At 39.8% G+C, this 27,473-nt stretch overlaps 1 protein-coding gene across 1 annotated transcript in view; it reads right to left on the bottom strand.

Moving 5' to 3' along the window:
• The window catches only part of PSMF1 (proteasome inhibitor subunit 1), a 46,569-nt gene that overhangs the window by 2,383 nt on the left and 16,713 nt on the right, over positions 1-27,473 (bottom strand). The window contains exons 4-5 of the mRNA XM_007118233.3: positions 23,827-24,009; positions 255-308 (exon numbers count right to left, since the gene is read on the bottom strand). Of these exons, the coding sequence (XP_007118295.1) occupies positions 255-308; positions 23,827-24,009 (237 nt within the window). The remainder of the gene's footprint in view (positions 1-254; positions 309-23,826; positions 24,010-27,473) is intronic.

Here is a 27,473-nt window from a genome sequence, read left to right as displayed (position 1 = left end):
ACAAGCAGGGCCAGAAAACAACAGAGGAGCTGCCCACCGGGCTTGCTCAGCCACTCCCCAACACTCAGAGCCCTCTTGCACTGCTCCAGGTATAGCAGAGCAGAACAGCGGCAATGCTTTCTCAGCCACTCAGCAACAACTGCTTCCTTCACCCCAAAGAAGACTGATGAAAAGCTCTAAAATTAGAAGATGAGCTCGGGCTGAATGGCCACAAGAGCAAGTCGTGTTGCTGTCACCTCTCCAGCAGTACTCACCCAAAGGGGTCTAGGTCCTCTCCCCCAACAGCAAACGGGCCCAGAGGATCACACCTGAAACAAACAAGGGACAATTACTGAAAGTCCCAGAGCAGCCTGGCACCTCGGCTCCCAGAGGTCCAAACCTGATGCCTTTGGGGACACAAATGTACTCCCAGGCATGGAGGACAGGGGAAGCCCCTGCATGAGACCAGAACACAAGGGATATTTCAAAGTGGTCCTTGGCACAGACTAACACTGAAATTATTACAATGGCAATTACGCGAAAGGAGCTGGACATAAAACTAGAAACATGGAGGATCCCAATAAAGTAGAAAGATAAAAATATGAACGGTGGTAACCAGATAAATTTTATTTTATTCATACCTTTCTCAGGCTCCTAAAGTTTGTACAAAGAACCAAGAACATTTAGATCAGAAAAATACTATTCTAAAACCCCAAACCAAAAGCTCAGATTTAAAAGCTTCGAAGGGTGGAGTGAGATGGGTGCTCACATACAACTAGAACTGTGCTTCTCAACCTTCTTCTCATTATGGCCCCTGCATGAAATATTAATATCACAGATACTGCACTGGATAGCCACAAACCATTGTAATTTCTAAGATTTTTTTCACCCCCCAACCAAGAACCAATTTTTGCCCACACTGAGACTGCAGGAGCCAGGAGCATAAATCAGTGGGTGCTTTGTGGAGACCAAGTCTATACTAATATATATATACACGCAAAATATATCTGCCTCTCAAAAGCCTTCTGTATCTTTACATTCTGTGATCTGATAATTTTATGCCTAGGTATCCATCTTAAAAAAATAATACATAGGGCTTCCCTGGTGGCGCAGTGGTTGAGAATCTGCCTGCTAATGCAGGAGACACGGGTTCGAGCCCTGGTCTGGGAGGATCCCACATGCCGCGGAGCAACTAGGCCCGTGAGCCACAACTACTGAGCCTGCGCGTCTGGAGCCTGTGCTCCACAACAAGAGAGGCCGCGATAGTGAGAGGCCCGCGCACCGCGATGAAGAGTGGCCCCCGCTTGCCACAGCTGGAGAAACCCCTCGCACAGAAACGAAGACCCAACACAGCAAAAATAAATTAATTAATTAATAAACTCCTACCCCCAACATCTTCTAAAAAAATAATAATAATACATAATTCAAATGAAAATATCATCATAAAGACTTTAACCAAGGGAACAGGATTGGCTGTAAATGGAGACCAATTAAGCAGATCATGGTAATGCAGCCATGGAAACAATGTTCTTAGAATGTTTTAAAATGATGTGGAAAAATGTTTATGCTCCAGTGTTAACTGTGGGAGAAAAGGGGATTATAAATAGCCTAGGAAATCAACTATGAAAAATGTGTGTGTGTGTGTGCGTGTGTGTGTGTGTGTATAAATAAAACTAGAAAGAAGCATAACTGAAAATATAAACAGTGACAGTTATACCTGGGAGAAGTTTCTTCTTTATACTTTCCTATTTTTTCCATATAGGATATGGCTATGAATATAATAAAACAAAGAAGATTTGGTATTTGAAAAAGTGTGCTTTGGAATCTGCTTGGAGCCCCGGTGAGCAATACAAACCTGACAGTTCTGGGGCATGGGAGACCTCAGAAAAGCCTGGGAAATAGCAGCTAATCAAAGCTTACAGGTAAGAAGCCATTAATTAAGCAACTAGGAAAATAATCCAAAAGTAGGTGCTCCTCCAGTCAGTTCTACCTTATGAGCTGGAAAGGACACCATGATTTAGTTGGACATGACTTCCAAGGGAAGCAATTTTTCCTGACCTAGGTTATTGTTTCCAAGCCACGGTTCATGGAGCTGGCAGTTAAAACTTGCTGGTGGCCTCCCAACAACCTAACTCACTGGACAGACCAAGTGATGCAGAGGGCAGCAAGCATTTTACACTTACCTCCACAAACTGCCCCCTACAGAGGAGCAAACAGAAGGAGCTTCTAGTGGCTATAAAAATGACTTGGAAAACAGAGCCCTGATGGTTCCTGAAACATGGAGCCATCTCTGTTTTTCTCTCCTAGGCCACAGAGCGTGGGGAGGAAAGAAGAGATAGAGAACAATGGAGGCTAGAAAGGCAGCTGCCAGGCCCACCCCAACGATCTGCATTCTTGCATTTGTCACGGCATATCCTTTAGGCTCACACTCAACACAGTCTAACTGCAACACATGCACACTTCTGTGAGCTCATTATATACACGCCCAGATCCTATTATAAAATAGTCTCAGTACTGGATATGCTGAATGAGGCTCTCGGGATTAAAAGAAAAAAAAAGAAGCTAATTTTTGTAAATGGTCTCTAGAATCAAGCCCCTAAAACTTAATCTGGTAATCAACTGAAAGAGAGTGCTGTACACTAAATGCTGTAGGCGCAACTGCCTAGCTGGGCCCACTGGACAGTAAGGCCCAGCTTCAAAAGGGGCCCTTTGGGATTGGGGCCCTTTGAAGGCCCTTTGGGATTTGGGGGTGATCCTGACCACACACAATTCCTCCTTATGTGCTCTCCTCTCCTCTTAGATAAAAACAACATGCCTCTCTTGGGCACACAAATCCTGTTGACGCCATTCTTATGGCTGAGGTGGTCTGGTGAACAGGAAAAACCTCAGGACTCTGGGTGGGGGATTGTATGGCTGGTTGGCAGGGGTCTGTCACAAAACCTTTGCACCTCAGTCTTTTACAATGGAAAATCTAAGTAATAACACTCAGTCTGCTGTCGTGGTGAAACATAGTATTGGACATGAACAGATTTGTTGACAGGAAAGGCCTGGAAGAATGGAATAATAGCAGCTGCCGATATTTACTGACAGCTTGCTTTGTGTCAGGCACCATGCTAAATTTAGTTTTTAAAATTTAATTTTCTGAATAGGTAATGCCTTCACCAGTTTCAAAATTCAAAACAATACACAGATTGAATTCAAAATTCAAAGGATAGATCGATCCATAATCTTAGGCTGGATGTGTTTTGGAATTCAGAATTTTTCATGTTTCAGAAAGGTCAGATGAATATACCTAACATATTATTGTGTAGTACCCTATAACCAATACCCTAATATTTCTGCAAAATGAATGAGAATTCACACAAAATGAACATATAAGGAGCTTCATGCCACTTCAGTTCAGGTTTTGCTACCAAACAAGGTGTGGCACCAATCTTATGAAAAAAACAAAACAAAATAAAACAAAAAAATCAACAACACCTGGTTTTCAGAGCTCTTTTGATTTCAGAGTTGTAAGATAAGAGATTGTGGACCTGTACAAGTAAAAAAATCTCCCTCTTAGCCCTGTCCTCCAGGCTACCCACAGACAACTAATGACATCAGTTTCTTGTATGTTATTCCGAAGATACTTTGCATATATGAGGCAAATATGCATTTCTCCTACTTTTTAAACAGATGGATGTGCTGAGCTCCTTATAAACATTACCTTATTTTATATTTGCAATAGCCCTCTGAGGAAGTACCATTTTTTTCCTATTTTACAAATGAGGAAACTGAGGCTCAGAGAAGCAATTGTTCTTACACAAGGCCAGATTTTTCCTATTTTACAAATGAGGAAACTGAGGCTCAGAGAAGCAATTGTTCTTACACAAGGCCAGATGGGTAGTTAAGTGGCCAAGAATGAATTCACACTAGGTTCACCCAACTTCAAAAGCCATGACCTTTTAATTGGTGTGTTGAGACCATTTACATTTAATGTGTTATGTTTAGATTTAGATCTGCCATTTTATCATTGCTTTTCCAATTGTTCTCTCTTTTTTTTTTCCTCTATTTTCTCTCTTTTTAATTCAACTTCAGAGTTTATGACTAGATCTCTTTGTAGTTTTTTCAGTGGTTGCTTGAGGGATTACAATAAACAGATGTAACTTTTCAGTCTACTGAGAAATAGTATATTACCATTTCAAGTAGAAGGTAAAAACCTTATCAGCATAAGTAAGTCCTTTCATTCACCTTCCTTGTCTTATATAACATACAATATTGTCATATTATATGACATATATAACTTACAATGAATTTGTTCTAATTTTTGCTTGCAATTATAAAACATGTTTTAGAGACTTCAAGAGAACAGTCTATTATGTTTATCTAGATATTTACCATTCTTATTGCTCTTCCTTTATTCCTGATGTTCCAAGTGTCTATCTGGTATCCCTTCCCTTCTGTCTGAAGAACTTTCATTAGCAATTCCTTCTGAGAAGATCTGTTGACTATGAATTCTCTTTGTATCCTTTTACTAAGAATATCTTAAAATCCTTCAGAAATAAAGATGACGTATTTGCTGGATATAGAATTCTGGGTCTGACAATCCTTTTTTCTCCATACTTTAAGAATGGTGGTCTACTTATTTCTGGTTTCCACGTATTCTGATGAGAGATCCATAATCATTCAAATTCTTATTCCTCTATAAGCAATGTGTGTTTTTCTCTAGTTGCTTTCATGCCTTTCACTTTTAGCAATTTGATTATATTTGAGCATGGACTTCTTTGGGTTTATCCTACTTAGGATTTGCTGAGCTTTTTAAATCTGTAGGTTTATGTCTTTTGCCAAATCTGAGAAGTTTTCAGCCATTATTTTCTTCAAATAATTTTTCTGTACTATACACTTTCTCCTCTCCTCCTAAGACTTTCATGACCACAGTGTCAGCTCTTTTATAATTGTCCCACAGGTTCTTGAAACTTTATTTTAAAATATTTTTTCTCTCTATTGTTCAGATGATTTCTACTGATCTATCTCAAGTACTTAATCTCTCCTCTGTTATCTCTATTCTGCTACTGATTCAACTAGTGAAATTATTTTGATTACTGAATTATTATTTTTCAGTTCTAAAATTTCCATTGGGTTGTTTTTTGTACCATGTTTCTTTGCTGAGATTTTCTATCATTCCATTTGTTTCTAGACTGCCCTCACTTCTCTAAGCATTTTTATAATAGCTGCTTTATATCTCTGTCACATAATTATTCCAACATTTGCATCACATTGGAATATTGGCATCTGTTGATTGTCTTTTTGTGAGCTGAAATTTTCTTGATTCTTTGTATGCCCAATAATTTTGAACATTTTGTTATGAGGTTTGGGGAGAATCCTGGTATTTTTGTCTTAGCAGGCAATTGACCCAGCTGGGTTTGGGATCCAAGTTCAGGTTTCAATGTCACGTCTGTTTGGAAAGCCTTTGCAGTGCTATCCAGTTGTATACCATGTTTGTGCTAACCAGTGGTCAGTCTGAGACCTGGCAGTGGGCTATCCTGTAGCTCTGTTCTCAAAGTCTTTGGTGTGCTATTTACAATCAGATCCACTTATGTACAGTTTGCAGGTAAGGCCTGGAGTCCACAACTTTATGGAGTTGCTTTCTGAACTCTTCCGTTTCTGTGATCTATCTCCTTGGTACCTTCCAGGTCCCTGCGGCTCCTCTGGCCAGAAAGCTGGGACATTGATTACCTTGCTCTGCCATGTACTTCCCCTGACAGTGCCTGTGTCCACATGCCTGTATCAAATGGAGGGAGAAGAAAGAAAGAAAAAAAAAGCAACAGTGGTTCACTCCATATTCTTGACACAAGTCGTACTGGAAAGGAAGGGTCTTCTCCCTCAGTTTTAAGTTTGTGGACTGTCACATGCTGGGGTGTAAAACAATGGAGAAAAGGAAGAAGAAACATGGGAGATTTTCCCCATTCTCTCTTGAGCACTAGACCCCATTCCCACTCCTTTAGCCAGAATGGAGGGCTGTCCTGGAGTGCTCTCTTTCCATGCCAATATCTAATTCCTTGTTTTGGGCTTCCTTGAGTTCATACTGGAGGCCAGTATGGTGGTATTTCAACCTCTGGTCTTCTTTCCCAATCTATCTGCTACTACTTTTCAGCATCCTCAAATAATTGCTCCATGCATTCTAGATAGCTGCAGTCAATGGGAAAGTCAGGAAGGAGTGTGCTTATTCCAGAACCAGAGTCTTCCAAACCTAGGCTCTTAACCAGTACAGAACATCAATATGGCTGCTTTCAGCACAACTGCTGGTCTGCACTCACTGGTGATCACCAGGCGTGAACGCAAAGCTCTCCATCTGCACACCAGAGTTCTTTAGGAGTGCCGGCTGTGCTTTCACAGTGCATCCAGCAGCAATTACCTGAAGATTTCCAGACCCTGATCCCTGAGTCAGTTTTCATGGCATTGTTTGAACCACCTAGGCCAGTTCTGTTCAAGTTGTAATGTGCACATGAATCAGTGGGAGAATCTTGCTAAAATGCAGGTTTTAATTCAGAAGATCAGGGATGGGACCTGAGATCCTTCATTTTCTGAAAGCTCCCACATGATCAGGCATTGCTCGTCTGGGGACCACCAACGGCTAGGCTGCTTCCCAGCGAGGGTACAAGTTCAGCTGGGGAATTTTTGTGGTCTGGGTTTATTTGCCTTGTCCTGCCAAGTGTGGAAACTTAGGACTGGGAAAATGGAAATGCTGATAGCAATAGACAACAGTGTGTGCACATAAACAAGGAGAGCACCCGTTATGTGCTCTGAGCAAGCAGGGCACTACACCTTTCCTTTTCCCCACCCCTAGATGAACTCATAGGATAGGATATCCTATGAGTTCAAAGGTGAACTGGGGACTGAGAATGGTTGGAAAATACTGCATTTAGGCTAAGTGAACAAAGATTTTCAAAAGAAAGAGAAAGAAAACATATGCATATACTAAAAAATTATAAGAAAAATGTCACCCATCATCTGACTCTAACACAATGACTATTTTTGCTATTCTTTCCTAGCCTTTTTATAAGCATATTTTTAGACAATTATATTATAATAAATATAATTTTAGATCTCACTGTTTTCCTCCACTTGTGTCCTATATTTCTCATGTTGTTTGTCTTTGCTATTAACATTTTTAATGGCCAAATAATAGTCACTCAAGTGAGCAAATTTTTAAAATTTACTTAAATCTTCTACTGTAGGTATTGGTGTATTGCTTCTGGTGTGTGTAACTATAAATAATGCTGTAATTAATAACTTTCATGCTCATATTTTTTTCCAGGTTAGAAATCGATAACTATTATTCTTTGCCCATCCGACCACTGTATGATGGGAACAGACAACCTATTTCTCTGGTCAAGAGACAGAAAGCAGTTGTACTCAGGAGCTTCAACTGTACCTGATTTAGATGATTTAGAAGGTTAGATTTAGGTCCTTTAAGCTGATGAGATTTAGATAAGATTTTAGGCTGAGCTGATACAGTAACGGCAAAAGACTCCTCAGAACCCTGGGGGAGGGGAAATGTATTTTGCCTTTGGTAGAAATGTCCCCCTCTCAAGATTCCACACTCCTTAATCCCCAGAATCTGTGAGTGTGATGAGAAATCACTCCTGCTTTATGGCACAGTTGACCTCAAAAAGGGGGGATTATCTGGGTGGGCTAATCTAATCATATGAACCTTTATAAGCAGAGAACTTTCTCTAGCTGGTGGCAGAAGTAAAGGTGAAAGGGAAGATTTGAAGCATGAGAAGAACCTGACACACTGCTGTTGGCTTTAAATATGGAGGCAGCCACGTGAGAAGAAATGCAAGAGGTTTAAGGAGGTGAGAGAGAGGCCTCCAGCCAATAGCCAGAGAGGAATGGGGTAACAAGAAACTGAATTTGTGTTCAGTTAGCTTACAAATGTTTTGGGGATGATGCCTTTCTAAATAATTTAAAAGAAAAAGGAGACTAACTCCAGCAGTGAAAAGGATGCGGAAATGACACCAAAATATAGGGGGAATGCGAATTAGTACTACTGTTTAGGGAGGCAACTGGGCAATACGTATCAAAATCTTTAAAAAGAGGCTTAGTCCTTAATATATTAATTCTACTGTCAGGAATGCATGCTAAGGAAATATTCAGATGTGTTCTAAGTTGCACGAAAAGTATGTTCCCTGAAGCATTACCTATGGTAGCCCCAAATTAGAAATGACTTAGGCTAAAAATAAAAAAACCTGCTTGCATCATCCTTGCTTTTTCCTCCCATCATCAGGCCAACCCATAAGCAAGTCCTGTATAGTATACTTCCAAATATATCCCAGATCATCTACATATCTGCCACCACCTACCACCTACCACCTACCATCATTATTTCTTGCCTGGGTGCCTGTGTCAGCCCCTTACCTAGTCTTTCTGTTTCTACTCTTGTCCTCCTCTAATCCATTCTCTACAAAGGAGCCAGAGGAATTAAAAAAAAAAAAAAAGGTAAATAATATCAAGTCCCTCTCTTGCTAAATACACCTAGTAGCTTCCCAGTGCTCCTGACAATGACCCCAAGGGTCTACACAAACTGTCCTTTGCTTACTCCTACAGTGTCATCTCCCATCACTCTTCCGCACCATGCTCCAACCATACTAGCTTTCTCTTTGTTCTTGGAATAATCCAAGCCAAGACAGTTTCTTTTGAAGCAACTGCTGATATAGGTGCCAAAAGGAGAAAATACCCCTTTGAATCCCACACCAATGTTTATGAGCTGTGTTTCTTTGGGCAAGTTGATTAACCTCTCTGTGTCTCAGTCTTCTTTTCTATAAAATGGGGATAACACTAGAACCTATCTCTCATTCTCTTGTTAATGAAGGTTAAAAGAGATTATATTTTATACTTAACGTAATAGCTCAGCACACAGTAAAGGCTCAATAAATATTACCTATGTTAGTTGCCAGAATCTAAGTGGGAGTCCTTAAAAAAAAAAGGTCAATGGTTAAAGGGGTCCCAAATAGATCACTTTCTAACCAAAACATTTTGATGGCTTCCATTACCCCAGGATCAAACCCAGCTCCTTAGCACATAAGGCCCCTTGTGATGTGGCCCCCACGTTCACCTATTCTCCCTTCACATGCCAGCACAAGTAATATATAACCCCCGATCCCTCCCCTGCCTATACACACACACACACACACACACACACACACACACGATAAGATGATTTCACAGCCCCATTTGTACCCACTGTTCCCTTGGTTACAAATGCCAATTACTCCCAATACTACAGATTTTTTATTAGTCCTTTAAAATTTAGTTCATCATGCATTATATCAGTGAAGCCCTTCCTTCTATATCCTATCTCAACTCAGTCCTTCAGAATAATCAACCTTCTCTGAGCAGAAGACCTCAGACATACTTCTTTCACGATTTTAAAAAGAGTTACGGTCTGGAATAAAAGGGGCAATCAGCCCTAATCGACTGTGAACTCCTTGAAGGTTAGGTCCATACCTCATCATGTATTCCCAGTGCCTCGCACAGTATCTGACACATAATTGACACTTAGACCCACTTGGGGCTAAGAAATTGTGTAGAGGATAAAAGCAAAGGTTTCGGAGTTAGACCCAAGTTCAAATTCTGACTTCACCATTTAACAGCTGCCTGACCTAGGGCAAATCATGAAATCTCTAAGCCTTAGTTTTCTCCCCTGTAAAATACAGACAATAGTATCTATTTCTCAGGGTTGTTATAAGGATTAAATGAGAATGTTTACAAGAGCTTAGCACCTGGTACACAATAAAGAGTTTAATAAGTAGTACCCAATATTCTATTATTATAACACAACTTCTGCTCCTTAATGGTTGTGGTCAAGTTACTTACCCATGAACCTCAGTTGCATGTAAACTGTAAAAGGGGGATAGCCCTTAATGATCTCATGGGGTTGAGAGGATTAAATAAAAGCATGTGGATGAAATGACTAGTATGTTGTCTGCAGTAATTGGCATTCAATAAAAAGTAGCCATATAAATATTACTGAACTAGCTTTGCCATCCATGGGAAAAAGATCAAAGGGATAAAGATTTCTTCCATTCCAAGGAAAAGAATGAGGGCAACTATTATTGTTTCACAAGTAATGAAAAATGAAAATTATTAAGGTGGCATAGGTAGAGGATAATTCTTTTCAAAATATGGTGCTAGATCAAAGCTAAAATATGAATCTATCTCACAACACACATAAAAATTAATTTCAAATGGATTATCTAAATATAAAAAGTGAAACAACAGGGCTTCCCTGGTGGTGCAGTGGTTGAGAGTCCGCCTGCCGATGCGGATGACACGGGTTCGTGCCCCGGTCTGGGAGGATCCCACATGCCACGGAGCCGCTGGGCCCGTGAGCCATGGCCGCTGAGCCTGCACGTCCGGAGCCTGTGCTCCGCAAAGGGAGAGGCAACAACAGTGAGAGGCCCACGTACCACATAAAAAAAAAAAAAAAAAGTGAAACAACAAAGCTTCTAGAAAATATGAGAAATTCTACATGACCTTGGGGTAGGGCAAAAATTTCTCAAACAGATCAAAAAAGCATCACATATAAAGGGAAAGTACTGATAAGCCAAACTACATAAAATATTAAGAATGTTTTAATTAAAAAAACACCATTAACAGAGTGAAAAGACAAACTACAAGAGGGAAGATATTTGTAATACATGTATCTGACAAAGGACTTAAATACAGACTATATAAACAACGCCTCAAATCATAAATAGACAAGACAACCCAAACAGAAAAATAAGCAAGAGATTTGAATAGATTCTTCACAAAAGAGTAAATTCAAATGGGCCTGTAAACGTAAAAAAAAAAAAAAAAAGATTCAAAATGTGGTCCATGGACCCCTGGGGGGTTCCTGAGACTCTCATTTCAGGGGAGGGTCCATGAGGTCAAAACTATTTCATCTTAGAAGCTATTTGCTTTTTTCACCGTGTTGATATTTGCACTGATGGTGCAAAAGCAATGGTGGGTAAAACAGTTGATGCCTTAGCATGAATCAAAGCAGAAGTATTCAACTAGCAGTCACTGTAACCTCCCTCACCAGCCACTCCAACCACTCCCACCCCAATCCAGTTTTGTTTCAGAATGTCCTTAAAGAATCGTTAAAAATTACCCAAGTGTTCTAAACTCTCGATCTTTAGTACACCTCTTTTTAATATTCTGTGTGATGAAATGGGAAATATACACAAAGTACTTCTGTTTCATGTAGAAATACAACGGTTGTCTCAAAGAGAAGTACTCGTGCAGTTGTTTAAGTCGCTAGCTGAAGTAGCCGTTTTTTTCATGGAAAACCATTTTTATACAAAACAATGACTGACAAACCATGGTTATTCAGACTGGGCTACACACAGTTGATACTTTCTTGAAAACCACGTGAACCTGTTACTTCAAGGAAAATAACTGACAGTATATGTTGCCAATGATAAAATTCAAGCTTTCAAGTGAAAATTAGCAATTTGGAAATTTGTATTCACCACTAGCTTGACGGCTCTCCCATACTGATGCTGATGAGATTGGTAATATTGATGAAAGTGATTTTTTAAATATTGTGTACTAAAATGTGTCAACGTTTAGTGAATCTGCACATCTCAGTGGACCAACAGTTTCCGAATAACCAATTCATGATCTCCCAATAGCATGCACTGGTATAAGATCCATTAAAAGGGCATGATAGAGCAGTGGATTTTAATGTAATAATGTACAAAAAGTTCACTGATATAGATTCAGATTCTACATAGCAACTAACCCTTTGTGAAAATTAATAAAGGGAAACTAACTAAAATGGAATCAAGAAGCCAGAAGGGAGAGCAGAGCCTTCATGCACGAATCACTTTACATCAACACAGACCCCAGCAGGAAGAGAGTACCTTACATCTCCCGCAGGAAGTAATACTACTTTACTACTGCCAGGAAGAGAGAGATTGATTTTCTCCTTGCCTGGCAACAGCTCAGCCAATGAAAGAATCTCACAACTCAGCCAATGAAAAGCCATTATACTGCAAACTCTCAGTTTTCTCCAATGGACTTCAGGTTTATAACAGTCCCTCCCAACTTCCCCTTATTCTCTGTAAAAGAACTTCTCCTTTGCGTTACCAGACTTGCATGTGGTGAACCACAGCTGCATGTCCCGAACTGCAATTCTTTGCTGCTCCTGGATAAACCTGTTTTGTTGGTAATAACTGGCTATTTTATTGTTTTACCTTAACACCTTAAAGAAACTACCACTTATCAAGTTTTGGTGTAATGCAAAGAATATCCACAATTACTACTACTCTCTTTTCCAACAACCTATGTTAAGGCTTAAACAAAAACATTATCACCTACAAGCTAAATGCAGAAGCAGAAATGAGAATCTAGCTGTCTTATATGCCAGTATTAAAGAGATTTGCAACAATGAAAACAATGTCACTCTTCTCATTAAGTTTTTGAATTGGAAAATAGTTATTTTCATAAAATTTGTTATTTAGGTTAACACACAACAGGTTTATTATTATTTTTAAATGAATGAATAAATGTATATTTAAATTTAAATTTATTAATTAAAAATTTCAGCTATAATTTATAATATGGTATATATTGATAGATGCAACTCAAACAAACAAGAGCTCTTTTGGGGTCCTAAATAATTTGGGGGAATGCAAGAGAGTTCCTGAGACAAAAAACCTTGAGATCTGCCAGCACAGAAAATATAACTCCAGGAAATAAAAGAAAAAATTTATATACAGATGTTCACAGTGTACTATTTAAAATGAAAAACTGAACATTCTTGAAATTCCCTGTGGAGGTTAGGCAAACTACAGCATATATTAGTAGAATAAAATATCAGATACTAAAAAATATATGTTTACCACCTTAGTAAACAGAATACAAAATTTTAAAAAGAAAATGTGGAACACAAATATTGGGAACATTTAGAAAATATGTAAAGATATAGACTGAATGGGATTAAAAATGAATTCTGAATGACATAAATAAGAGCTTTATATCTAAGGATTCGTTTTAGCAAAGCTGGTTAAGCATAGGAAAATTTGATTTTTCAAAACAAAGAACAAGATTTGGGGCATACAGTCTCCTGACTGAGGACAGATGGAGCAAAGGGAAATGGGTTAGAATTGTAATGACAACAACAACAAAAAGTTAGGCTTAGATGAATAAAACTTCCCTTAGAGATGGCTTGTTTTCAGTATTTCTTCCCTAGAGATCTCAGGAGTAGAACAGACCTAATTTTCACTCTCAATTCTCTATCACAATGGAATGTCCTCTCCATTTATACCAGCATCACACCAGTAGCCTCTGACAAGGTCTGGACACACATCACCACACACTTAGTGAAGCAAGACATCCCAACTTCAGTTAGCATCTGGAGGTTTCCAGGTGTGGGATAGGCAATATGGTGTGGAAAGTGAGGGGTGAGACACAGAACTGTATCCTATGGGAAGGGGCAGAGGCTATTGTTTCCTACTCAGAATATAAGCCAAGGCTGTTCAGTGATAGGGTAATTAACAACCTGCAGCAGCCAGACGGGCCCTCTGCTCTCCTTTCCCTTTTTCCTGCCCTAAGGCCCCACCCTTAAATCTGGCATTTGTGGGAAAAACAAAAAGGTGAAAGTGTGAGTGGCTGGTTGCTCAGCAACATGGTAGTGATAGGGCTCTCACAAAGAAGTCGTCATTATAGGCATCTGTGCTGACAGAGGAAGGGGGCTGGCAATGGGTGGGGGTGGAGAGTGAAGGGGACTACAGGGGCAAGACCTGTCAATTCGCTAGTGGCTGACAAAAAGCCTCCTAAACATTCCGCCTCCTCTTCTAGTTCAGTGTCCCAGTCCTGGAAGACAAGCTTGCCTGAGAAAGATCTAACTGAGGAGGGTTAGGGGATGGATTTTTCTCCATAATCAGTGTGCACTCACTACACTGAACCTGTACACAAACTGATTACATGAACTAACGCTGAAGGGTGCAATGGGGAAAGCATAAGCTTCTGAGTCCCATGTAGGGGCAAACCTCAGTCTTCACTCTCCCAGTTAGATAATTCTGGGAAGTTATGCTACCTCCCTTATCCACTGTATACCCCTCTGTAAAAGTTGGGATGCTGCTGATTTCCAAGTAGGACCGCCTGGAAGATGAGCAACCATAAATGAAAACACTTGGTATGGTGGTCAACACATGGTGGACAGCCAAGAAATGGCAGTTTCTCCTATCTTCAATAAGTGGTGGCCAATGTGATGACAGAGGAAACAATGTCCATAAAGGTCCTGGGCCTAAATGTAGTTGCCCAGCATACCCTCTGGGTCGATACTCTCACACCTAAGTGGTTCCACAGCATCAAATCCTTTTTTAGGAGGAACAGACTATGTATTTTAAAAAAATAAAAGAAGGTTCTCTCTTTTGGGGAACCCTCTTGTCATTATACCTTCAGTCTTATTCTCATCTCTGCTTGCTACCCAAATAGGATCCATGGAGTATTTCTTGAGCATCTACTATATTTTGAGCAATGAGCTCAATATGTGACATCATCATATTCCATGCGAAGAAACCTGAGACAGGTATAATAATTCCCAAGGTGCAGATGAAAAAAACAAGGCTAACTGTGCTCACTGAGAGACAGGCAAAGCTACAAGGCCAGGGTTTGAACCCAGCTGATCAACCTCCAAAGCCTGTGCTGCTAACTGCCATATAATACTCTCTTCTTGACATGGGAGGTGGGTGAGGTAGCAGAAAGAGGGGAAACAAGTCCCATCTGCTAAGAGTGGTATACAGGAGTGATAAGGCTTGGCCCTCTGCCTCACTCCCTCCAATCCACCAGGATCCTGAGCCAAAGACACTAACACCCTCTCTCATCAGCATCCTTCAATGGTTTCCAACTGCCCATGGGGGAGATTCATGTACTTGGCATCAGGGTCCTTTCCTTCACAGCTGTTATATCCTAGGATTCCGACATGAATTCTTTCTCTAGACAAAATTCAGGGACAGTCCCATGCTTTCAGACCTTGATGCCTCTGGCCTGCTGGTCTCACAACCTGGAACAACCTCCCCATGAAAGGAACCTTAGGAAATAATTCAGACACATGAAAAGGAAAAAAGAAAAGGAGCTTAAGGAATAGTTCTCCTCTTCCCCGTGAAGACACAGCTCAGGCAGCACCTCCCCCAAGAAGCCTTTCCTAGGTTACCTATGAAGGATCTCTGTGCTAACCTCTGCAACGGCACTCTTATTTACTCACCTGTCTCCCACATCAGAGGGAGAGCACATGCCTCAAGAGTAGGGGCCCAGGCCCAGGGATTGCTGAACCCAGAGGGGAACAGATGCTGAACATAGAATTCACCAAAAATGTGCAAGGCATAGGTCCGGGTGATGGAGATACAAACAGGTGAAAAAGTAGAGCAAAGGGGATATGCACTTGAAAAAAGCCTATCATCTTGCAATTAGACAAAAAATAACTGAGTGGTAGAATTGTCAAAGATGGGGTGAATGCCAGGGCGAGGGGGCCAGGAGTTTTAGCCAACCAAAGGAACACGAAGGGCAGGAGGGGGCAAGACTGGCTGTGCCTGCAGCAGGCCTGGGTTTGGCTGGCACTATTCCCAGACTCTATTTTCCCATCTTCTAGGCCTAGAACAATGCCCACATATGTCCCAAGGCCTTTCTCAACCCAAAGACTTAGAGCCTTGACACAGTAAAGGTTCCCTGAACTAAGGCCCAAAACCATCGCTGGGTAGAAAGTACTGTACCCTTCCCTTCCCCACTAAGTGGGGAAGCCTGCCATGGGCTCAGCAACTGACTCAGCACCACCACTGTACCCCTGCCCGGCTCTAACCACACCACCTGTTCTTCCAGGGCTCTGCACAGGACAGGCTTTCAGGATGGAGCACCCATTCTACCCTACTCTTTGCCTGGCTAACATCTCCTCCTGCTTGGAGGTGAGTCCCTTCTTAGGGAAGCCTTCCCTGAACACCAAGCGTGGTTCAGGTTCCTCTTCCTACGTGCTCCCAAGTAGCCTGTTCACCCCCATGAGATGAGGTAAGAGCAGGAGCATGAATGGCATCCCTGGCCTTTGTGAAGCACCCAGCGGGAGATCTAGTGCCCCACATATAGTGAGCTCAGTAAATACGGTGGACTTAAGAACCTACGTGACTCCTCAGCATCTAAACTTTAAAATACTTTTCACCTTGAAATAATTAAAGATTCACAGGAAGTTGGAAAAATAGTACAGAGAAATCCTGTGTACCCTCACCCAGTTTTCCCCAATAGTTACACCACCACAAAGATCTCCCTCATGCTATCCCCTTGTATTAACACACCCACAGCCCTGTCCCATCCATAACCTCTGGTAACACTAGTCTGTTTAGTACCTCTATAATTTTGTTATTGCAAAAAATATTATATAAATGGAATCATACAGTACGTGACCTTTTGGAATTGGCTTTTTTCACTCAGCCTGATGACCTTGAGATCCATCTAACTGTTGTGTGTATCAACAATTCATTCCTTTATATTGCTGAGTAGTATTCCACGGAATGGATGTTTGTTTAATCATTCACCAATGGAAGGACATCCAGGTTGTTTTCAGTTTTTGGCTATTACAAATAAAGCTGCTTATGAACATTTGTGAATAGGTTTTTGTGTGGCATAATTTTTATATCTGATAAATGCCCAGGAGTGTGATTCCTGGGTCTTACCATTAAGTGTATGTTTAGTTTAAAAAACTGCCAAACAATTTTCCAGAGTAGTTGTACCATTTTATGTTCCACCAGCAATGCATGAGAGAGAGATCCCAGTTCTCTGCACCCTCTCCAGCATTTGGTATCATTACTTTCATTTCAGCTTTTCTAAAAGGTGTGAAGTATCTCACTGTGGTTTAATTTGCATTTCCCCAATGGCCAGTAATGCTGAATACATTTTCCTGTGCTTATTTGCCATCTGTATATCCTTTTCAGTGTAACATCTCTTCATATCCTTTGCTCATTTTCTAATTGGATTGTTCATTTTTTTAACCTGTTGAGTTTTAAGATTATCTTTCTAGATACAATTCCTTTGCCAGATATGTGGTTTGCAAACATTCTTTCCCAATCTGTAGGTTATGTTTTTATCCTAACAGGGTCTTTCACAGAACAAAAGTTTTTAATTTTGATGAAGTCCAATTTATCGATTTTTTTTTTTCTGTTATAGATTGTGCTTTTAGAGTCATATCTAAGAACTCTTCACCAAGCCTTGGATCCTTAAGATTTTCTCCTTTGAGTTCTTCTAAAAGTGTTGTAATATTAAGTTTTACATTTAAATCTCTGATCCAATTTGAGTTAAACTGTATGTAAGGTGTGAGGTTTAGGTCAAGGCTCTTATTTCTGCTTGTGACCATCCAATTGCTCCATTGATTTGCTTGTGCACCCTAGTCAAAAGTCAACTGGCTATACGTCTGTGGGCCTATTTCTGGGTTCTCTATTCTGTTCTATTGATCTATGAGTCCATCCATCTAATGTAGCTATATAATAAGCCTGAACATTGGGTAGAGTGATTTCTCCCTCTTTATTCATTTTCAAAATTGTTTTAGCTACTCCAAATTCCTTTGCCTTTCCAGATAACTTCGGAATAATCTTGCTCTATCTACAGAAATTTTTGTTGGGATTTTGATAGGAATTCAATTAAACTAGTAAGTCAATTTGTGGAATATCTGACATCTTTACTATGTTGAGTCTTCCATCCTTGAACATGTTATGTCTCTCCATTTATTTAGATCTTCTTTGATTATAGTTTTCAGCATAAAAGTCTTAAACATGTTTTGTTAGATTTATACCTAAGTATTTTTTCAGTGATTGTAAATGGTATTGTATCTTAAATGTCTGTTTCCACATGTTTACTGCTAATATAGTGAAATATAATTGACTTCTGAATGTTGAACTGGCATCCTGCAACCTTGCTACTATTTTTGGGGGTAGATTCCTTGAGATTTTCCATATAGACCATTATGTCATCTGTGAATATAAACTTTTATTTTTTCCTTTCTTACCTATATGCCTTTTCTTTTTCTTGCCTTAAGAAAGACAAAGACATTGGGCTTCCCTGGTGGCGCAGTGGTTGAGAGTCCGCCTGCCGATGCAGGGGACACGGGTTTGTGCCCCGGTCCGGGAAGATCCCACATGCCGCGGAGCGGCTGGGCCCGTGGGCCATGGCCGCTGAGCCTGCGAAAAAAAAAAGAAAAAAAGAAAGACAAAGACAAACGCAAAACTTTCAGCACTATGCTGAATAAGACTGGTGAGAGTGGATATCCTTGCCTTGTTTCTTAGGGGGAAAGAATCCTTTTGCTAGTATAATGTTGGTCCCATAAAATATTGTTTAGGTATGACCAAACCACTCTCTAGTTGAAGGAAAAATACAAAAGTCTCAATCATGGGCGATTATTATCAGTTCTCTTATATAGTTTGATCCTGGAAGCCTCATTTCTATTGTTATATATTCACATTTCCAATTAAGCCAAGGTTAGGACCTTTTAATTTTTTTTTTACATCTTTATTGGGATATTTCATGTATCATAAAATTCAGTCACTTAACAATGGTTTTTAGATGTTCACAGTATGCAAGTATTCTAACTTTAGAACATTTTCTGCACCCTAAAAGGACACCTTGTACCCATTAGTCATTCCCCATTCATGCTCTCTAATCCTTCCACCTCAGCTCCTGGCAACCACTAATCTACTTTCTGTTTCTATGGATCTGCCTATTCTGGACATTTCACATAAATGGCTTTTTTCACTTAGCATAATGTTTTCAAGGTTCACACGCATTGTGACGTGTATCAGTATCAGTACTTCATCCCTTTTTTATTGCTGAGATATTCCATCATATGCATATATCACATTTCTTTATCCATTCATCAGTTGATGGACATTTAGGTTGTTTCCACTTTTTGGCTATTATGCATAATGCTGCTATGAATATTCATGTACAAAAGTTGTACATGAATATGCGCACAAACAAGTAGTATATCATTGTAGTTTGGATTTCCACTTCCTTAATGATTAATGATGAACATCTTTTCACATGTTATGGGCCACCTGTACATATTACTCGGAGAAATGTCTATTCAAATCCTTTAACCTTTTTAAAATTGGGTTGTCTTTTCATTACTGAGATGCAGGAGTTCTCTATGTATTCTGGATACAAGTCTCTTGTCAGATATATGATTTGTAAATGCTTTCTCCTATTTGGTGGGCCATCTTTTCACTTTCTTGATACTGTTCTTTGATGCAACAAAAGGTTTTATTCTTGACGAAGTCTAATTCATCTATGTTTTCTTTTGTAGCTTGTGCTTTTGGTGTTGTATCTAAGAAACCACCTCTAATACAAGGTCATGAAGATTTATTCTTAAGTTTTCTTCTAGGAGTTTTATAGTTCTATCTAGCTCTTACACTTAGGTCTATGATCCATTTTGAGTCAATTTTTGTGTATAGAATATTCTATATTCTATAGAATATTTGAAGAATGGGTCCAACTTCATTCTTTTTCATGTGGATATCCAGTGACCCAGCACCATTTGAAAAGACTGTTTCCCCAATGAACTGTCTTGGCACCCTTGTTGAAATCAATTGCCCATGAATGTATGGGTTATTTCTGGACTCTCAATTCTACTCCCTTGCTTTACATATCTATCCTTATGCCAGTAGCACACTGTCTTAATTACTGTAGCTCTGTAATAAGTTTTGAAGTTGGGAACTGTGAGTCCTCCAACTTTGTTTTTTTAAGATTGTTTTAGTTATTCTGGTTCCCTTGCATTTCCATATGAATTTTAGGATCAGCCTGCCAATTTCTACCAGAAAACCCCACAAAAAACCCCCACACACAAGACTCCCCCAACCCCCCTACCCCATACCAAACAAAAAAACACTGGGATTTTGATTGGGATTGCACTGAGTATGCAGATCAGTTTGGGGAGTATTGCCAAATACTGTCTCCCTATGTATGAAACACACTGGATATCTTTTTGTTTAAATCTTCCTACTTCTTTCGGCAACATTTTGTAGTTTTCAGTATACAAGTCTTGTACTTCTTTTGTTAAGTTTATTCTTAAGTATTTTATACCTTTGGGGGTTATTACAAATGAGATTATTTCCTTAATTTCATTTTCAGATTGTTCACTACTGGTGTATAGAAAATGCAGTTGATTTTTGTTTACTGATCTTATATCATGTCACACTGCTGAACTCATTCATTAGCTCTAGAAGATTTTTAAAAAGGATTCCTTAGGATTTTCTACATACAGTATCCCATGTCACTGGCAAATAAAGACTGCTTTCCTTCTAACTTTCTAATCAGGATACCTTTTATTTCTTTTTCTTGAGTGATTACACTGGCTAGAATTTCAAGTACCGTGTTGTAGAAAAGTAGCAATAGCAGATATCCTTGTCTTGTTCCTGACCTTACGGGGAAAGCATTCCATCTTTCTCCATTAAGTAGGATGTTAGCTGTGTGCTTTGGAAGTTGAGAAAGTCTCCTTCTATTGTTGAATGCTTTTATTATGAAAGGGTGTTGGATTTTGTCAAATGCTTTCTCTCTATTGAGATGAACATGTGTTTTTTGTCCATTGTTCTATTAATATGGTATATTATACTGATTTAAGATGTTAAACCAAACATTCCTGGAATAAATTTCATTTGGTCATGGTGTATAACCCTTTTTATATGTTGCTGGGTTTCTTTTGCTAGTATTTTGTTGAGGATTTTTACATTTATATTCATAAGGGATACTGGTTTGTACTTTTCTTGTGATGTCTTTGGTTTTGGTATCAGGGTAATACTGGCCTCACAGAATGAGTTGGGAAGTGTTCCTCCCTCTTCTATTTTTTGGAAGAATTTCTGAAGGATTGGTATCAATAAAAAACTAATTATTAAGGAAATTTTCAAAGGGACCAAAAAATAGTACAAAGTCTAATTTATGAACACCCATGTACCTTTCCATTCAGTTTCAATAATTATCAATATTCTACCATTCTGGGCTTCCCTAGTGGCACAGTGGTTAAGAATCCACCTGCCAATGCAGGGGACAAAGGTTCGAGCCCTGGTCTGGGAAGATCCCACACGCTGCGGAGCAACTAAGCCCATGCGCCACAACTACTGAGCCTGTGCTCCAGAGCCCGCGAGCCACAACTACTGAGCCCACAAGCCACAATTACTGAGCCCATGTGCCACAACTACTGAAGCCCATGTGCCTAGAGACTGTGCTCTGCAACAATAGAAGCCACCATGATGAGAAGCCCACACACTGCACTGAAGAGTAGCCCCCGCTCGCTGCAATTAGAGAAAGCTGCGCAAAGCAAAGATGAACCAAAGCAGCCAAAAATAAATAAATTAAATAAATTAATTAAAAAACAAAATATTCTACCATTCTTATTTCACCTACACTCATTTCCCAATGTCTCACTCTTTTAGGGGGTGAAATTTTTTTAAAGCAAATCCCAGACATATCATTTCACCCTTAAATACTTCAGTTAATAAAATTATATTATACAATAGACAAAGCCTTCTTTTTTTTTTAACATAACCAGAATTTAATTATTTCACCTAAGAAAATAAGCAGTAACATTATCAAATACCTGGTCCCTGTTCAAATTTCCCCAAATATCTCAAAAATAATTTTAGAATTAGTTTATTTGAATCAAGATCAAAACAAAGTCCAACACTGGATTTAGTTGATAAGACTCTAATTAACAAGCCCCCTCTCCCTTTTCTCCCCATGCCATTATTTGATGGAAAAAAAACAAGATCAATTAATCCTGTAAAAATTTTTCATGTTCCAGACATCTTTAACTCATTCTTCTACCTCTCATGCTTCTTTTAAACTGGGAGTTCAATCTAGATTCATGTTGTTGTGAACCTACTATTGCATTATATTAGAATACACAAAGTCTGGCTGTCCCACTTTTAGTGTTAAGATTGACCTATGGGTTCAGGTGCTATCAGTCTGACTCATCCATTATAAAGTTGCCCATCAACCTTTTACCTAATGGTTTTAGCAACCATTGACAATTTGTGCCTAGTCACTACATTACTTCAGTAGAAGCTGCAATATGGTGATTTTCTCATTCTTTCTGTTCTTCCAAGGCTAGGATTTCTTACCTTCATAACTCCAGATTCAGGTCTATGATTCCCAATTAGGATGGCAGAGTCTGCCCTGGAGGTGTTTTTGTTTGTCACAGTGATTGGAGAATGCTTATAGCGTTTATAGGCAAAGACCAGAGATGCTTCCTGCTCTATAATCCACAGTAGAGCTCCACATAATGAATAATCTACATCCTACACAACTTGCCAAAGTCTTGTTACACATTCATAGAGATGTAAAGCCTACATAAAATTACCTACCATAAGTTAGTCTAAGGCCATTTTATATGTGAACACAAAGTATTTTTATACTGTTTCAATAAAAATTTTTCCAGAAATGTAACTATAACATAGCACATGCCTGCTTTTGTTACTGTCGAATTCAAAATAATTCCATATACAAGTGCAAATGCCTATCTTTTCCAGTGTAATCATGCTCAGGCATCTACACAATGAAATACACATTATCTTATTAATTACTCACTTTTTATTTCTCATTTATATTATAGTCAGGACTTTATACTGATCCTTTTTGAAACTGTCCATTTGGTAAGTTAGATCATCTATGAATTCCATTTTGAGACAGTGAAGGAGACTTCAGAGAATATTTGTTTTGAAATAGGAAGTGAATCTGAGAGACCTGAGAATTACTATCTACTTAAGGTCTAAAAGTCTCCCCCAATTTGATTGCTGTCCAGGGCTTATCCTTAAATCTTCCCACCATATTCTGGTTGCATCACAACAGATCACTGTGCTGGAGTGAGGACACCTGGACCGCCAGCCCTGGCTCTGTCTCTTTATTAATGGCTGGTGACCTTAGGCAGGTCATCTTAAATAAAGAGGTTAGATCACACAAGCTGTTCCCAACCTTTCAACCACTTTTTATTATCCTCCACTCTCCTCACAGAACCCAGTATTTCCAAAGATTGCCAGACTTGCCAATTATTACTTATTATAGTAATTAAACAAATGTCCTATTTAATTAACCAAAGGTATATAATTGCAAAACAGAGTTATTTTTAACAACGGCAGCTAACACTTATTGAGTGCTTATTATGGCCGCACAGTGAGCCCTCCCCCACAACCCCACCAACCCCACCGTTACTACCACACTGTGGACTCCAAACTGGGACGTGCCATCTCAACTAGAGAATAAGGTGTCCCTGGTCCTTGTCTTCTCCCTCAGAGCAGAAGTCTCCAGTCCTAAGCGCTGCCATCCTAATCTGCAAAGACCTTGTATGTGACCTGCTCATACCTCATGCTGTTTTGGCAAAGTTTTCAACTTGTAAAAGAGATCAAGGGACTACAATGAAGTGAAAGGCAAAGAAAGGGAACATTGGGAACATATTCCCTCCAGGAACTTCCAGTATTTCTACATTTTCCCCAAAAGCCTGGTCCAGGGTCCTGCACAGACAAAGAGCTCTGGAATAAAAAACTGAACTACCTGGTAGCAACTCTGGAGGACTGCACACACTCCTCAGAGGCACTGACCCTTGGGCAGACTCAGAGGCTATGTGTGGCCTCTAGAAAGGAGGCAGGCAGCCTTAGGATGCTGGGTTGTTGGGGTGACTAGTAGCAGCACAAGAACTCACTGCTCCACTTACATCTCCACTTTCTATCTCCATATACCAAGACTGACAATTCTGTTGAAGACACACGGGGCCCAGAGGGGAGTCAAGTGGCAAGATGGTCACGGTTGGAATCCTTCTGCAGAGGCATGGGCTGCCACTGTGGGCTCTGTACTCACCAGGGAGGCTGCCGGCTGGTATGTGGGTGGTGTGGGTGAATCCGGAGTGGGTCCACCTCTCTGGCAGTGGCAGGGGGAAACTCCTGGTGGGGACTCACACTAGCCTTGACGCAATGCTCATGGATAGGTGTGATGATCCCAGACACAAGACGAGACCGAAGTTCCTCACTCTTCTTGTAGACCCTGCAGGAAGGAGACGAGGTATCAACTGCTTGCAGCTGGTTGGCAACCCTGTGTACAGTATTTTGGCGGCGGCGGCAGCGGCAATGGCGGCGGTGACCCTGATAGCTCTTGGCGTCACGCTTGGACTGTTTGCAAGGGTGTGAACGGGCCGCCCGGCGGACCTGGGTGAGGGGGGCGGTAACAGCCTGGCGTTGTCTCCGAGATTTGGGCCTAAGCTTCTTAGGCATCTGAATTGCCCCTCCTCGTTTACCACCCCATTAGAAAGCGGTGAGGGTGTAGGGTCACAGGGCCTAGACTGGCTACTCCTCTGTGCCCTGCCCACCTCACCCCACCCCACCCTCAGCCTCATTGTGTGTTCATCACATGTCATGGGAAGGGTCATGGAAGGCAAAGCCTCCATGGGGAGGATGAACCAGGTTCATAGTCCAAGTAGGCAGGGCTCTCAGGGCTTAATGTCCAATTCTGTCACTAACTCAGGGGCCCTTGGAAGGCTGCTCTAGGCCTCTTTTCTCTGCTGGTGAGAGACAAGCAATGTGAGCTATAGCTGAAGTGTTGAGGCAGACTGAGGTAACAGGGAGTGGGCAGGACTCCACAGAGTTCCTAAAAATCTGGTGTTTTAAAATGAGCCATATCCGGGGTCAAAAAGCAAACCTTATAAATCAGGGACATAGAGAGTAGACTGGTGGTTGCCAAGGGGGAGGGGGGTGGGAAAGAGTTGGATTGGGAGTTTGGATTAACAGATGCAAACTAATATATATAAAACGAATAAACAAGGTCCTACTGTATAGCACAGGGAACTACATTCAATATCCTGTGATAAACCATAATGGAAAAGAATATGACAAAGAATGTATGTACATGTATAACTGAATCACTTTACTGTACAGCAGTAATTAACACAACATTGTAATTCAACTATATTTCAATAAAAAATAAGTTAAAAAAAAAGCAAACCTCATAAATGTAAAAAAAAACTGAAATCATACAGAGTATATTCTTTGACCATATTGAATCATACTAAGCATCAAAACCGGAAGGAAGTCTCTAAATACATGGCGTTAAGCAATACAATTCTAGATAATCCATGGATCAGAGGAAGTCTTGAAAAAAAATACAAAGTACTGAATAATAATAAAAGTACAACATATTAAATTATGTGAGATTATAGCTAAACAGTGTTGAGAGGAAACTTTATAGCACTAAATGTTTACATTGGAAAAGAGGAAAGAAATCAACAATTTAAATTCTAACCTCAAGAACCTAGAAAAAGAAGAGCAAATTAAACCAAAAGCAAGCAGAAATAAGGAAATAATAAATAAAAATAAATAAGTGAGAAAACAGAAAAACAAGAGAAAATTAAAAAAACAAAAAGCTGGTTCTTCCAAAAAATGAACAAAATTGATAAACTTCCAGCAAGAGCACCAAACATAAAAAGAGAGAAGACACAAATCACAAATATCAAGAATGCAATGGGATATTATAACAAATTTGTTGCCATTGATAGGATAAGAGAATACTAATAACATAATTGAACAACTTAGAATAGACTAATTCTTCAAAAACCACGAACTGTAACAACTTAGACAAAATAAAATAGATAATCTGAATAGTTCTATTAAAGTAACACAATCCATACTTAAGCACCCCCCAAAAGAAATATCCAGGTTCAGATGATTTCAGTGGAGAAGGCTATCAAACATTTAAAGAATTAACACCAATTTACAGTCACTTCCAGAAAATACAAGAAAAGGGAACATTTCCCAATTCATTTTTATAAGGCCAGTATTATGCTGATATCAAATCCAGACAAAGACAGTACAAGAAAAAACTACAGACCACTACTTCCCATGAACTTGGATGCAAAAATGCTCAACAAAATATTAACAAATTAAATTCAAAAATATATAAAAGAGGGCTTCCCTGGTGGCGCAGTGGTTGAGAATCCGCCTGCCGATGCAGGGGACACGGGTTCATGCCCCGGTCCGGGAAGATCCCACATGCTGCGGAGCGGCTGGGCCCGTGAGCCATGGCCACTGAGCCTGTGCGTCCGGAGCCTGTGCTCCGAAACGGGAGAGGCCACAACAGTGAGAGACCCGCGTACCACGCGCACACACACACACAAATATATATATATATAAAAGAATTACATACCATAGGATTTATTGTATGTATGCAAGGCTGGTTCAATAGTTACAAATCCCTACCATATCAATAAGCTAAGAAAAATGATATGGTTGTATCAATTGATACAGAAAAGGTTTTTGACAAAATCCAACACAATAAATCCATTCATGATAAAAACTCTCAACAAACCAGGAATAGAAGAGAACTTCCTCAACACGATACAGAGCATCTACAAAAAAACTACAGCTAACAATATACTTAGTAATGAAAGACTGAGTACTTTGTCTTTAAGACTGGGAACAAGGTAAGGATGTTCTCTCTAACCACTCTTATTTAACATAATACTGGAAGTTCCAGCCACTTCAGTAAGGCAAGAAAAAGAAAATGCACACAGATTAGAAAACAAGGAATGAAACTGCTCCTATTTGCAGATAACATGCCAGTCTACCTTGAAATTCCCAAGGAATTTACCAAAAAAACCCCTCCAAGAACACTATGAATTCAGCAAGGTGACAGGATATAAGATCAACACACAAAAATAAACTGCATTTCTATACACTAACAATGGACATTTGAAAATCAAAACCAAGAATGGAACACCATTTATAATCACCTCTCACACCCCAAATGAACAAAAAATTTGTCCAGGACCTATATGCTGAAAATTATAAAATGATGATGAAAGAAATAGAGCAAGACCTAAATAAATGGAGAGACATACCACATTCATAGTAAAAATGTCAATTTTTCCCATTTTAGGTTTAATGATCTGTAAGTTTAATGCAAATCCTATCAAAATCCCAGCAAGGTTTTTTATGGACAAAGAGAAGTTTACTCAAGTTTATACAGAAAGGCAGAGACTCAAGAATAGTGAAAACTATCTTGACAAAGAAGAATTGGGTGATCTTGAATCGCTCTACTCAATATTCAGGTGTACTACTGATAAATAGTTACAATAATAGATCCTGTGTGACACTGGCAGAAGAACAGACACAAAGATCAATGGAAAAAAAAAGAGAACCCAGAAATAAACCAACACAAGTACAGACAACTGATTTTTGACACAGTTGCAAAAGCAATTCAATGACAAATGGTGCTGGAGCAACTGGACATGCATAGGCAAGAAAATGAACCTCTCCCTAAACCACACAACTTATACAAAAATTACTTTAAAATAGACCACAGACTTAAATGTAAAACATAAAACTAGGGCTTCCCTGGTGGCGCAGTGGTTGAGAGTCCGCCTGCCGATGCAGGGGACACAGGTTCGTGCCCCGGTCCAGGAAGATCCCACATGCCACGGAGTGGCTGGGCCCGTGAGCCATGGCCGCTGAGCCTGC

The sequence above is a fragment of the Physeter macrocephalus genome, chromosome 14 (assembly GCF_002837175.3).
Source record: "Physeter macrocephalus isolate SW-GA chromosome 14, ASM283717v5, whole genome shotgun sequence".
NCBI classification, from domain to species: Eukaryota; Metazoa; Chordata; class Mammalia; order Artiodactyla; family Physeteridae; genus Physeter; species Physeter macrocephalus.
Note: the sequence above shows the minus strand (reverse complement) of the source record. Positions and strands in the feature narration are given on the sequence as shown.